We start from the raw sequence: 13,335 nt of genomic DNA on the forward strand, positions 1-13,335 counted from the left end.
CCCCCTCCCCCTGCATGTCTAAGCTTTCACAACCGCATCATACCATCACTACATGCCATCATCCTTCGTTACACGACTATCACACCACCCCCATGTCGTCTGAACCCTGTGTCGCTTCGTCCCTTCTTCCTCCCGCGTCCGCTACCCTTCATCCTTGCGCTTCTTTCGCATGTAGCTTTCCATATGTCCTATCGACCTTCTTTCATGTCGCAGGTGTATATCTATTTACATGTCCCTCACCTCGCATACGCCCACACGTGCGCAAGGCGCTGCCAGCCATGCCCCGTTGGGTCGTTCGTCTGTTCGTTCGTTCGTCCAGTTCATCCGTCGTCCATCCCGATTGCATCGCCGATCACAAGCAACGCTAGTTCCTCCGCTCGGCTCTCCACACGCGCACTCCACCGGCTTCCGCGTCAGGATCGGCTCCGCGAGCGCGAACGTGTGCTGGGGCCTTGGCCGCTAGCACAACTCGATGCCGTAAATGCCATCGTCGCGGACTAAGCCAACGCGACGTCCACAGCATCAGGCTCCGTTGTCGTCGCCAGCGTTCTTGCATGCGCGCTTGCCGGCAGAAATCCTTCAGCGTATCTTCGTACGCGCCGCGTCTCTTGATCAGGTGACAGGCGTGCATCTTCTCCAGGGGAACCATGCTTGGCGTCATACGCTCGAGCCTATTTGTGTATGCACGCGTCGAACTGCGCACGGCACATGCGATATCAACATTCTGTACTCTTGTTCGTGCACGTGCCGATCTCGCACGCGCCGTGCGCCGTCTATGGATCGGCCCCGTCCACGCACGCTCCGATCTGCTCACGATCCTCGCCTTGCCAACGATCAGCGACTCGCTGTACCTTGCAACACAGCGCGAGCATGTGTACAATGACACACGCATTATCCTGCGTGTGTGCCGACGCCTAGACGACGTCGCTCTGAGTGGTTCCCTTATAGCCACCGACGTCGTTCACTCCTATGGCACGGCTTGTCAGCCGACCATCATCACCTCTATCAACCCACACAGCTTCATCTCTGGGTTTGATGCGCCCATCTTCCGTCGTGTACATACCCTGACTATCTGCGATATCAACTTGTCGTTCTCTGAAGCGATGGCTATCCGTCGCATGCCATCACTCCGCACGTTGTGCTTTACATCTCCTAAAGACTACGGTGATCCACAGATCGATGCAAATGTGCTCCAAAAGATCCTGGTGTACGACGATCCACTCGAGTCCCTGGCGACTCTGCGTCTAGACGACGCAGCGGCCCTGCACATGACGATCCGTGCATTGCCACATCGAGCGAAGCAAGTGGCCGACGCTCTGTATGCGAGTCTCGCGGACAACGAGCGCGCCAACGACCTCAATGCACAGCATACAAGCGATCAAGAGCACAACGCACTGCACCCCGATACTATTCTCGATGATGAAGACGAAGAAGTTCGGCAGCAGTTGCTGCACCAGAGGCTTCGGCAACAACCCCTGCCGCTTCAACGACGGCATCAGCCTTGCCGAGCAGCCGTACATGTCGACACACGCACACTTCCAAGCACGTTCGTCGATGCTTGGGATGCGCTACGCGATCTCGTGTTCAATGCACAGGAAGACTACTCCCGTATGGCTCTGGAAGATGATGTGGGTACATGGGTCGATCCGAGTCATGCGCTGGAACTGCTGTACGAGGAATGGCACAGCGCTACGCCACATACGCCGACACCTCCTCCTTCGGCATCCACACCCACACAGCCAGTGCACACATAAACCCAACCACCTTCTCCAGCACTGTATGAAAGTACATGGATGTCATGCACAACATGATCGTCCACAAAATCACAAGACCCAAAATGCCACTGAGCACGAGCCGATTCGCCAGCTGACTCCACCACGGCCCAACTTCGAGCACAGGTCGCTGTGAACGCAATGCCGAGGGAATCAGCGACGACGCGACGCCATTCGGCACATATGGCACAATCAGCTCTGCCAAGTACAAAATACTCAGGGTTAGCACAAACGTATGGCCCGACACATCAATGCCGCCATGCCACCCAGCATAGGCTGTCGGGTGCATCTCAGAAAACGCTGGGTCCAAGCGCTCATACACGGCTGGATGCGTCTGAGCCGTGACGCGCTGTCGTGTGCGGCACAGTTCATGGTTTACATTCACCGAGTTCACCAGGCACTCGCCACCACTGGCCACATGCACGCGCTCAAGGAAACTCGCCCCAAAAAACCACTGCGACATCGTACTGCGTGGTCTGTTAGATTTTTTTTCACCTTTTATTTGTCGAAATTTTCTGTTACGTACACTGTTACTCCGTTAGTGGCTGTTCCCAATGCATGCTTCAGCACGTACACCATGCCAATGTAGCAAAGATCCACCGAATCAAAGTCTTTGATGCGAATAGACGCTTCCATGACATGACCTGGACTGCACCCTGCTCGCCACGCAGTCCGCCACTAGTCCTCTTCAATGTGACAGCCGCCAACAGAGTGAACAGAGAGTTCCAAAACCACGACCGCTTGACAAAGTACACGTTCGCCCAATTGCGCCTATCAGCTGCAACTGAAGGTACCTCCCTTTCTAATTCCCGAAAGGCCGAAAAGTCCAAAGCACGTTTCGATGATAGGAGCAAATTGAAGTGATTTAGTGAGTAGATGGACGACACCAAGATACCAAAGGTTACAACACAAGCAAGCATGAACACTAGTCGTGTATGGTATGCATGCAAACGGAACATGCGAGTCGCGCATCTCAACTGCTTCGATGGCTGCTGTTCACCAGGCTGCAGAATCGCTGCAGTCGGCGTGCTCATCGTGCGTTCGGAAGCGACCAAGGCTCTGAACCTGTGCACTGTCACTCCATCGAAGGGGCTGAACATGTGTGTGGAGGGTCCACCAATTCCATGGCAGCGGCCACCGTCTGCTCCGGCGACACTCGCACTCCCACGTCGACGGCACCACGTGACGTGTCGCGCGTCTCTTCACCCCCACGTCATACAGACATTTTCTTTATGCTACGATCGCGAGGTATTGGAGGGTTCCTGGCCGCTACAGTGGTAGGCGTGGCATCTGGTTATTACATCTTCCAGCCACTCGTCCAGCAGTCTGTTGAAAAGATGCGTGCCGAAGCGACAGCGGAAGCAGCACAGGCAGCCAAAGCACCCCGCGAGGCTCGTCCTGCCACACCATGAGGGAAAACGGATTAACTCAAGCACCCCACCACCGGCCTTGCTCACGACGAAGTCTCGCGATGTCAGCCTTTTTCCGGATCAGTTTGTTTGACAGATACTGAAATACGAATTGCTTGCTGGTATGCATGATGACGCGCGGTGATTCAGTATCGCTATTACTTTCGTCATTCTCTTTGTTATCCACTGAATCTCGGCTTCTTTTCCGCTTAACCGACTGGATGGGTGTGGATGGGCTGGTATGGGCCATCGTGACATTGTTGGTATCTTTGTCCCATGGCAAATCAGGATTGTCCTTTGGCGAATCACGTCGTTTCTTGTCCTTTTTCTTCTTAGCACGCTCTTCTTTTGATCGGCTCTTCTTGGACTCTTCCTCGCACGACCCACTTTCCTTTTCTTTCCTTTTCCTAGATTCGCCCTCCTTCGATTTATTCTCCCCAGACGGACTCTTTTTCGACTTACTGCTCCTCGTCGATTTGTCCTTCTTCCGCTTGCTCTTTTTTGACGTGGTATCCTTGCTCTTCTTCAAAGAACTGCTACTGTTGTCGCTAGACTCTTGACTCTTTGTCTTGCTCTTGTTCTTGCCATCTTGGGGACTAGCCGCGCCTTCCCCATCCTCGCATGCTGTCGTGTTTGTCGTGCTTCCCTCAGAGACCTAGTTTCTCTCTCGACATGTTTCATGCCGCGTGCATTCGCATCTTCACTGTCTGATGTAGGTGCGAGCGACCTCATGGCGCTCTTGGAAGCACTGCTAATCCCCAGAATCTCATTCATAGAATGCGTACTGGTGTCGCCCAGCTGCTTCGCCTTGCGAAATTTGGCTCGGTGTGCAAGACGTGAAAATGCAGGCCTTGGCTCAATTTGTGTTTCAACTGGTGCTCCTGGGCTTAAGGCGGTAGATGTAGATGCCTCAGGCGACCGTGACGTTGTGTCATCTTGATTCGCCTGGTTCAGCCGGTCGAACAAGGAACCTAGATCACCACCCGCACCGACCCACGCGTCCGCTTTCCCTTGCTCAAGTGCCTCGCGCTCATGACGGTGCGCACCAATACCCTTGTTGTCAAGCTTCATTGACACAGTCAGATTCGTCGACATGCCTTGGTTCGAGGTCCCTAGCCCCGTGCCTGGCGCCCAGCCCATCATCGACATCATGCGCTGTCCAGGAAGAGACAAGTCATTGAGCCAGGCTGTATTTCTCTGCGTAGCTGCACCAATGAGTCTTTGCTTTTTCCGCGGTTCGGAAAGCCCCATACTACGTGCGATCAAGCCCCGACCGAGACTCACCACCGATGTTGCATAGATGAACTGCCTCAAAAAAAAATAATAATAATAATAAATAAAAAATAAAAGATCGCGCTACGCTGACTAACTCTCTAGTCGCGCAACATCGGCTTGTAGAGAGTCACGTATTCATGCCGAGTGCGCGTCGATTCCTCATACAAGCTTCGTACGGACACGAGGCTGTGAACGTAGCCCCTTCGCATATCTATCCAACAACAAAGGCGAATCTACTTAGTGCGTTTGTAGACCTTGTCAAAGAAGGAAAGAAACACTGCGCGCTTAACGCCGAACGATTCTGGGACGGCATTGATGAGCGAATGAATGCGATCGTAACTTTCACGCTCGTAGGTGGCGAACTTGGCTGGAAGATCGATGTTCTCGGCATTGAAGACATCTTTAACCCTTTGCTCGCACTGTGCATCCTTTTTACCGTAGTTTTCGTCCAAAACTTTGCGCTGCTCTGGTGTCGCATGAGAAAGAGCCACATTGATGTTCCATGAGCACTTGTTGTCTAAGATATCCGTGCCAATCTTGCCTATTACTTCAGGAGCGCCATAACAGTCAAGGTAGTCGTCCTGAATCTGGAAGTATTCGCCCAATGGAATCAAAATATCTTGGGCGTGCTTGAACGCGGCCTCGTCGTTGACATGACACATACGCATTGCAAGTGCAACTGGTAGGTAGAACGAATAGAACGCTGTCTTGTACACCACGATGAGGCGGTGCTTTTCAGGCGAGAATTTCGAGAGATCAACAACATCTTCTGGTGCCGTGATCAAATCGATCAGCTGACCCAGTTCGGTCTGGAACGTGACATCGTGGAAGAGTTCCAAGAGGTGGCCATAATACGACTCGCTCTTGAAGTGTGTCTTGAGGAGATGATAGATCGCTGCCTCGAGCATGAAAGCGTCGTTGATTGCAATGTTGCCGACACCGTCCACTCGGTACCAGCATGGGTGACCGCGTCGCGTAATCGATGCATCCATCATATCATCAGCCACAAGGAAGTATGCCTGGAGTAACTCAACACACCAGCCAAGCACGGCTGCTTGGACATACTCACTCTCTGTCAGCTCGCGTGTTTTTTGACCGTGCTCGTCTGTGCACAGGAGAATCTCAACAGTATCCACGACAGAAAGACCTCGATTGAGTTTGCCTCCGGGTGTATTGTATTCAAGGTTCCGCTTAAACCAAGTGCTGGCCTCTTCTGGCATTTTCTGAGTCTTGAGGAACTCGAGAAGCTCCTCGACTATTTGCGAGAACACATGCTCAAAGCGCTGGCGCTTCACAAGCTTTTGATCCACTGTCGACATGCTCTGGCTTTTGTTTCTTCTCTGATGGAGCAAAGGAGATGGACACTGGAGGGATTCGATTCAGTAATGATGCGTCTATACAAGAGTGCGGCACGCGTGCCACAACTACATGAGCACGGACGGGCCTAGTCCACTAAGGGATGTGGAACTGAAAGGCCACGTGATCTGTCGTGTTGGGGCCATCGTGCCCATGTCTGCCCCCAACCCCAGGACAGAGAAGGGCATAAGGAAAACGAGGCTGTGGAGGACACGGCAATGTCGTGGAAGTGTTCCTTCTCCACAATTTGGCTCAAGCTAGACAGACGCCACGTCAGGATACACGTCAAAGCGGCGCTGCGATGATACAGGCACTGTCTTGCGCACTTCTGCAATGCGTTCCGGGTGAAGTGTAGCATATACGACGGTTTCTTTTTCATCACACGTGCTGATCACCTGGCCGAGCGGATCGACGACCGTGCTGTGGCCCCAGGCCGGATACCCAGCAGGAGGCCGCGCGGGTGAACATCCGATTGTATACACCTGGTTGTCAATGGCGCGGGCACGTAGAAGTAACTCCCAGGCAACGGGACCTGTCGTGGTGTTGAATGCGCCCGGGTACAAAATAGTGCTGGCGCCTAAACGCGAGGCGATCTGCGCGCTTTCTGGAAAACGCAGATCGTAGCAAATGCCTAATGCAAATCTACCCAGATCTGTTTGTGTAAGAGTATAATAGCGCGATGAAAGCGAGAATGCTGCCAGTATACATACCACAGTCAAATATGGTCAAGCGATCCCCGGCTGTGAGTGTTAGACTTTCCTGGAATGTCATTTTTCCTGGAATATCAATGTCGAAGAGATGAAGTTTTCGGTGCAGAGAAATGAGTCGGCCCTGTGCATCAAGCACACAGCTTGTGTTATAGAGACGACCCGTTTTCTCATCCCACTCTGGAACACTGCCACCAACCAGGACGGTACCTGTTTCCTTTGCTACATTGCATAGCATTTCAAGTGTAGGACTTTTTTGAAAAAAGTCTGACGTCAGTGTCAAGGGGCGTTCGTTGTTCAGATTATCGACGGGCCAGGACCTTGAGCCACGCGATGTTGAGGTCCGGCCTCCTTGTTTGATCTGTTCATAGATGCCCGAAAATGATTCAGCATATTTTGGGAATTGATCCACACTGTATGGTGAATTGAAGCACTCAGGTAGCATGATCATGTCGACACGGCCATTGGGCGCAGATTTATTGGCCTCCACGACCATGGAACGAGCATGGCGTAGATTGGCCATCTTATCAGGACCAATGCGTCCGAGTTGAATGAGTGCAATTTGCACGGGCTTAAGCTGAAATGCTGATGGTGTGCTCATGTATGAGTCACAAGGGACAATGAGGAATAGATGAGGGACGCTTTCCACGTATTTGGGCCCGTGATCTGTACTCTTTGCGGAACCACATAGCAAGTGTCATTGCGGAGTATGTAAAACAAGCCACGTGGACCAAAACATTTTCTGTGAACGCGTGGCTGTTGGCAAAGTTCGACGCCACGCCAAGGCCACACCTTTTCTTCATACTCATTTCGTGATCGCTTATTGTGGGAGGCAAGGCCAGCCGCAACTTTGTGTGTGACTCTGCCTGCTCTCCTCTATCTTGCGACCTAGAGCAATTGAAATACTGCCTTAGGGCTGCATCCTTGGTTCCGTGTCGCACGCAAGTGTCACTGAGCCCAAGCCCGGTAGGACATATTTGCCCCCTCCTCCAAATCGAACAACCCTCTCGCCCCCACCTTTAATAAGAATAAAAAAGAAAAAGAAATCTTCTCTCTTTTATCTATTTGTTGTGTGTAGGAATGAAACGCTATTCTCAGAGCCAGCGTGGTGTCATGTCAATGTATCGCCGTGGGCTACGCCTTATCCGTACCAAGCCTGAGGTACGTGTCTACCTTTGACCCTGTTTGCATGTTCGCTTATAAGATGCCAGCCGGCGCGGTATGACTTCACCTTGTACCTGCGTCACTTCTTTCGTCACCCATCAATGGGCGGTGGACTCTCTGTGAGAGATTTTACAACCATTGAGTACATGATGCGTCGTGGCTCAAAAATGCTTGAAGACATCTATGAAAATCCTAGTACGAAACGCATTAGCCTAAGTCATACTGTTCTGCAAGATATGCATGCGCTTGGCTTGGCCTCATGGTGGAAGCGGCCCAAAGGACATGCATAAACCACATCCTCATTGACGAGAAGGTGAATCAGGAAGTATATAGTGTGTAGTGGAGGTGTGTTCATTGGTGGCCAGGCCCTTCGCCTCGCTGTCTGGCCAACAGGCACTAGAGCCACATTCAACTCGCAGCTTGATTAGACGTTTCCATACTCATATACATTAGGTCGTGTGGCATGTTGCGGCTGGTTCGAGCGGGGCTTGTCAGACCACCGCACGTGTACGCTCGGTCTCAAAAAGCCTTGATACATGCTCAAGCGTGTGCAACACCTAGACCAAGTCTGACGCGGTCGGTCCTACGCGTGTTAGCATGGGTCCCAGTGGCTATCTTTTTAACGAGCCATGTCGTAAGCATCGCCAATGTGCATGGGACTAGCATGACGGTATGTTGCAGTATGTTTGCTCTTCTCACGCACTGACTCACAGCCTACCTTCAACCCTATACCTACCGATCAGCATCGGCGACCCACGCAAGTCAAGAGTACAGATGTTGTATTGCTGAACCGACTCATAGCTGCATCGAGAAAATACAAAAAAGGAGATATCGTTACACTAACTTCTCCGACAGAGCCGAACAAGGTTATTACAAAACGAATCCTGGCCCTTGGCGGCGACACTGTAAACCTGTGGGTGCCCCGTGGCTTGGATCTCACGCCCGTTCCCAAGGAGTTGCGTCAAGGCGAGATTCAGTCATTGGCATACACACAAATTTATCACAATGCCTTGCATGAGCTGGCAACAGAGACGCAAGAGCATGAATCAGGGGCCTGGATGCGGATTACAATTCCCCCAAACTGTGCGTGGGTCGAAGGCGATGCTAGTGCTCAGCAATCTCGTTTTGACCGATTGCATCCCGAAATCAAGAGTCGCGATAGCCGCGAATTTGGACCTGTGCCGCTTGGTCTTATTAACTCGCGGATTGAGTGGATTCTTTGGCCGCTGTCGCGCTTTGGACGGCCAGGAAAGCGGCCCATGGATTCGTAAAGCTCACAAAAGACACTTCTTTAAGCCTTGTAGACATGAACCCTGGGCCGGTCACTGCAAGCTCGCAATGTAGGATAAATGGCATCCAGAGAGATGTTGCATTTGCTTTTGTCTGTTTCTACTCTGACCAAATACTAGTATACAAGCGATTCACGTACGTCTTCCACATCTTTCGGTCAAGTACAAGTCGCCGAGCAAGATCCATTACCGACCGCAGAGTCATGTCCTCCAAGCCATACATAGTCAGGGGCTTGAGTGGTTTTGCAATCCTGCACACGTCCTTCTGGCATGTATATGGCGAGTGTAAGCCGCGATCTTCCAAGTGACGATCAAGCAGAGGCTTGGGCACAGGCACGTGATGCTCACTCGGCAGCTCGTGGTGCCGTGGGGGAGGAAGCGTTTCTTGCGGGTCAATGATCAAATCGATGAACTGGTGCCAAAGGGTAGGAGCATCGTATGTCGTGTACTCCAACGTGTAGTTGAGCGGAAGCGCAGAAGCAGCTGCTGCACCCTGAGCCTTGAGAACACGATCGTATTCGGCATTTGCTTTGTCAAGCTGCAGTGTCCACTGACTGTATCCCAGTGGCGTCAGGAACGTGTTGGATCGAGACGGCGCTGATGAAGATGCATAGCGAGGAAGCTTCGTGTGGCGTCTGCGATGTTTGCGTTTCGGACGTCGATGTCGACGACCACCACCAAGCATATTAATGCTGTTAGCACTGTCATCATCGTTGTCATACACATGTTCGTCTTCGCCCACCAATGCACAGTCGAGGCTGCGGTCGTCCTCGCTGCAGTTATCATATGCAACAAAGTCGAGAAGTAGATCGAGATCAACGCTTTGCGTCGAAACAGGCCGGTTGCTGTGTTCCATCGTAGTATTGTACGTCCATACGCGCAATGCTGGTAAGTACGTCGGCACTAGACTAGGCGCCTCATAGAACACGCCATAGTATTGCATGTCTGTGCGTGCATTTCCAGGCAAGGACTCGTAATCGTAGCGAAGGTCCACTTCGATCTGCTTGAAAAAGATGGGGACTTTGTTGCTCGGCCGCTTGCTACTGCCGGCAAGTGAAGACTCCTGGACGAAGAAGGCGTCGAGGTTCATGTGACCAAAGTGCTGGCCAATGACTGTGTCCTGAAACCGAAGCACAAGCTCCGTGTACACATCGAAGCAGCGTGCAAAGTAGTTACCCGCCGTTGGAGGAACATGACCGATGATGTGAACTTGCATGTTCCGACGGCGGAAGTCCATCAGTTGCTCGACAAGCCATTCCAGCTGCAGTGTGCCAGGATCTGCATTGACACTGTCCTCAGATCGACTGCGGCGGGGGCATCCATCCACAGCCTTGTTGGAGTCGTAGAAGTACAATGTGTTGAGACTGACGACGCCAAGTCTGCCCGGAATCAGGTCTTTCGCAAAGTAGCCGCCACGAAGAAATACATCCATTTGGTCTGGCGGGATATGTTGCTGCCAAATACGAGCAAATTCATCCAGTTCCTTCGACGGTCCAGAGGACATGGTGTTGTGAAGAAGAATGTCATTGTTGCCAAAGTTGGGCACAACAGGCACGCCGGGCAAGTATGATTCGAACAAGCTCACCGCATACCTATTCAATGCATAAATTTCCTCTTCCTCCCGAGGAAGTTCGACGTCTTGATCATGCCGCGCAGAATCACCTGTCCATAATATAAAATCGAATGGTAAGTACGACTGTCCCCGATTGTCCTCGGCGTCCCATTCCCTGGCAAGCCACTGGAAAGTGGCGTTCGCTAGTGTGAAAGGAGAGTCACAGTCACTTTCTTGTGAACCCCAGTGTCCAGATCGACGCTCGCCACCATGACTATGGTGCGGCTTGTCGCGGTGACACTGTGACACCACAGCGGCATGCTCTTTATAGTGCTTGTCTAAATGCATGTCGGTAATGTGTAAGAACCGACCAAGTAAAGGCGCCTCTAATAGTGGCGTCTCAAACGGACGCTGCTTCGCATGTGCGTGCCATAGTGCACTGAGAAATACACACACCACAGCACTCCAAAGCATCCGTTTAGACACACACCCAGTAGAGGAGCAAGCAGCGGGCCAGTTGCCCGACAGACCACGCCAAAAACGTATCAATCTGAGCAATGAACGACTCCACTAATTTGCAGCAAGCCAGCTGACTGGTCTCATGCGCAGCAGGACTGCGATTGGTGAATAAGCATGCATGCGTTGATGGGCACGGCTGTGAGGCTTGCTTCGTTAGTTGTCAACACGACACGTGACAGTGTCAGTGCGAGCGAAAATGAACAATCCGGAGAACGGCGGCGCGTAGACTGCGAGCCAAGACAAAACGACTAAATTTGCAGGAACTGTGTGGGGTAAGGGAGGGAGAGATAAAGGGTCACGGGGCAAGCTGTGCATGAATCCATGTGTCTATGATGTTGATAAGAGGGAATCGACCAACTATGAAAGAATCATTCAAAAGATTTCGTTAATGGTGCAAGATCGTCATGTTGTTAAAACGAGTGCTCGGTGCTGCCTTCGCCCATACTGCTGGTGCTGCAAGTCCCACTGCTGACAGTCTGCAGGACACGATCCATGTATTGTGCGCCACTCCAACGCTGATGAGTGAGCATATCAGAGCCTAGCTCTCTTTCCTTGCGCTGAACCAAATCGACATACGCGAGCATTCCGTCCTTTTCAAACGCTCGGCTGAGCTCATACGTGCTCACAGCCGTCGAGTGGATTCCAGCGAGCGAGATAAGCTGAAGCACGAAGCCAGCATGAGCAAGATCAGAAATAAAGTTGCGCAGATCGTTATCGCTAAACCCATGCGCGCTCCAGTTAAATGAAGGACTCAAATTGTACACGAGCCACTTTCCTGGAAAGTCTTGATGGATCTTGGCAGCAAAGCCTTGAGCATGAACGAGATCAGGCGTCTTGGTCTCGAGCCAAAGCAGCTCAGCATATGGTGCAAATTGCTTCATGCGCTTGATCGCTGCTGATATGCCACCCTTGAAGTGGAAGTACCCCTCCTTGGTGCGCGGAGCGTCCCAGTCCCAGGCTGGCACACCTTCGTCGCCGAAGATCTCCTGCGCAATGCGACGCGCCTCGCCAATAGATACACCACCATCAACACGACGATCATACTCCTCTAAACGCGATGGATTAGATGCATTGTGGTTCGCGACGGCCTCGTTGAATGTTACAAGCGTGACGCCATCCATCCAGTCACGCTCCACTTTGTCAAGCTCAGCTCCATGCACACCCTCTGCCTCCTTTTCAGCCAAAGTCTCGGAGAGCGACTTGGTACCAGCGGGCAAATTGTATGCGCCCTTGATAAATTCATGGTCACGCACGTCAATGTTCGTTGAAATAAGTTTCGCTGACTCTGAATCGGTGCGTGCAATAAGCAGATTCGACGAGCCCAGAATGTCCCAAGCGAAGCGCGTCGTGATGAGGCGATTCACATGCTCACCTGTCGACACAAGCACCTTGCCCGCCTGGTGTCCACACTTTTTACCACCATGCAGCTGGTCCTCTAGATGGATAGCGGCAGCACCCTGCTCGGCAAACAGCCTTGCGAGGCGGAATACGCTGCTCAGTCCACCGTGCCCCGTATCAGCATCGGCTATGATCGGTCGCAAGTAATCGATCCAAGGTGTGTTGGCTCGCTCGTCGGCCGACATGTGGCATCGTTCGTCCCAATGCTTACGGTCGTGATGCAGCTGTGCTTTGAAAAGACGTTGTACTTGGTTTGGCACGGTCGTGTACGGATAGTCAGCTAGGTCCGGACCGACTTCGTTATTACAGGTCGTCAACACGGACGAACATGCCCAACCAGATACATAAACAACTTCCTGATAACGAGCCATTTGAGATTGCTGCACAGGATCGATCGCTCCCATAGTTGAGATGGCCGTTCTCTGGTTCGCATGCTGTTCGAGCAGCGCGTACAGTTTGTCTGCTGTAAGTGAAGAGGCAGGTGGCTGGACCGGCATGCTGCCTCGTTTCGACACAATATCGCGCGCCGTATACGGACGATGGATCTGAGAAAACCGCGGACTTGCAAGCCAATTTGACACGCTATGCACACTGTTTTCAAACATGTGGGCTTCTTCCTCTGGTGTCGGGGGTTGGAGTTGTAAGGGCGCCGGCGGTGGCACAAGCGACGTGGCGGTGCTCGTACTAGTCTCAGTCCGCTTGCGTGCGATCCTTGAGCTGCCACTAAACATACGTCCCTGCTGCAGACATGTGCTCCGCAGATCTCGCGCAGGAATCCGCCGCACGACACGCGTTAGCGGCACTAGCATATTGTCAAAGAAACGGTGGAAAAGGGAACGCGGGCCGAAGCCCACTTAAATTTTTGGTCAGTCCGTCGCCAGTGTGTGTGCCTCC

The 13,335-nt window shown here is 52.3% G+C and overlaps 7 protein-coding genes across 7 annotated transcripts; 2 read left to right on the forward strand and 5 right to left on the reverse strand.

Moving 5' to 3' along the window:
* Positions 1–647: 647 nt before the first annotated feature.
* MGL_0636 (uncharacterized protein) lies at positions 648–1,754 on the forward strand (the record flags this gene model as incomplete). Its single annotated transcript, XM_001731991.1, has 1 exon — positions 648–1,754. One exon carries the CDS (start codon positions 648–650, stop codon positions 1,752–1,754), a length of 1,107 nt encoding a protein of 368 aa, XP_001732043.1.
* A 1,952-nt stretch (positions 1,755–3,706) lies between these two features.
* Positions 3,707–4,432, reverse strand: MGL_0637 (uncharacterized protein; the record flags this gene model as incomplete). The annotated part of the gene is made up of 1 exon (XM_001731992.1): positions 3,707–4,432. One exon carries the CDS (start codon positions 4,430–4,432, stop codon positions 3,707–3,709), a length of 726 nt encoding a protein of 241 aa, XP_001732044.1.
* Positions 4,433–4,689: 257 nt separating this feature from the next.
* On the reverse strand, positions 4,690–5,775 carry MGL_0638 (uncharacterized protein; the record flags this gene model as incomplete). Its single annotated transcript, XM_001731993.1, has 1 exon — positions 4,690–5,775. One exon carries the CDS (start codon positions 5,773–5,775, stop codon positions 4,690–4,692), a length of 1,086 nt encoding a protein of 361 aa, XP_001732045.1.
* A 294-nt stretch (positions 5,776–6,069) lies between these two features.
* MGL_0639 (uncharacterized protein) lies at positions 6,070–7,120 on the reverse strand (the record flags this gene model as incomplete). The annotated part of the gene is made up of 2 exons (XM_001731994.1): positions 6,070–6,464; positions 6,523–7,120. 2 exons carry the CDS (start codon positions 7,118–7,120, stop codon positions 6,070–6,072), a joined length of 993 nt encoding a protein of 330 aa, XP_001732046.1.
* Positions 7,121–8,146: 1,026 nt separating this feature from the next.
* MGL_0640 (uncharacterized protein) lies at positions 8,147–8,954 on the forward strand (the record flags this gene model as incomplete). The annotated part of the gene is made up of 2 exons (XM_001731995.1): positions 8,147–8,353; positions 8,397–8,954. 2 exons carry the CDS (start codon positions 8,147–8,149, stop codon positions 8,952–8,954), a joined length of 765 nt encoding a protein of 254 aa, XP_001732047.1.
* A 118-nt stretch (positions 8,955–9,072) lies between these two features.
* MGL_0641 (uncharacterized protein) lies at positions 9,073–10,998 on the reverse strand (the record flags this gene model as incomplete). The annotated part of the gene is made up of 1 exon (XM_001731996.1): positions 9,073–10,998. The coding sequence occupies one exon, from the start codon at positions 10,996–10,998 to the stop codon at positions 9,073–9,075; it is 1,926 nt and encodes a 641-aa protein (XP_001732048.1).
* Positions 10,999–11,453: 455 nt separating this feature from the next.
* Positions 11,454–13,250, reverse strand: MGL_0642 (uncharacterized protein; the record flags this gene model as incomplete). The annotated part of the gene is made up of 1 exon (XM_001731997.1): positions 11,454–13,250. The coding sequence occupies one exon, from the start codon at positions 13,248–13,250 to the stop codon at positions 11,454–11,456; it is 1,797 nt and encodes a 598-aa protein (XP_001732049.1).
* Between the last annotated feature and the right edge of the window lie 85 nt (positions 13,251–13,335).

The sequence above is a fragment of the Malassezia globosa genome (genome assembly GCF_000181695.2).
Source record: "Malassezia globosa CBS 7966 chromosome Unknown mgl_sf_1.2, whole genome shotgun sequence".
NCBI lineage: Eukaryota > Fungi > Basidiomycota > Malasseziomycetes > Malasseziales > Malasseziaceae > Malassezia > Malassezia globosa.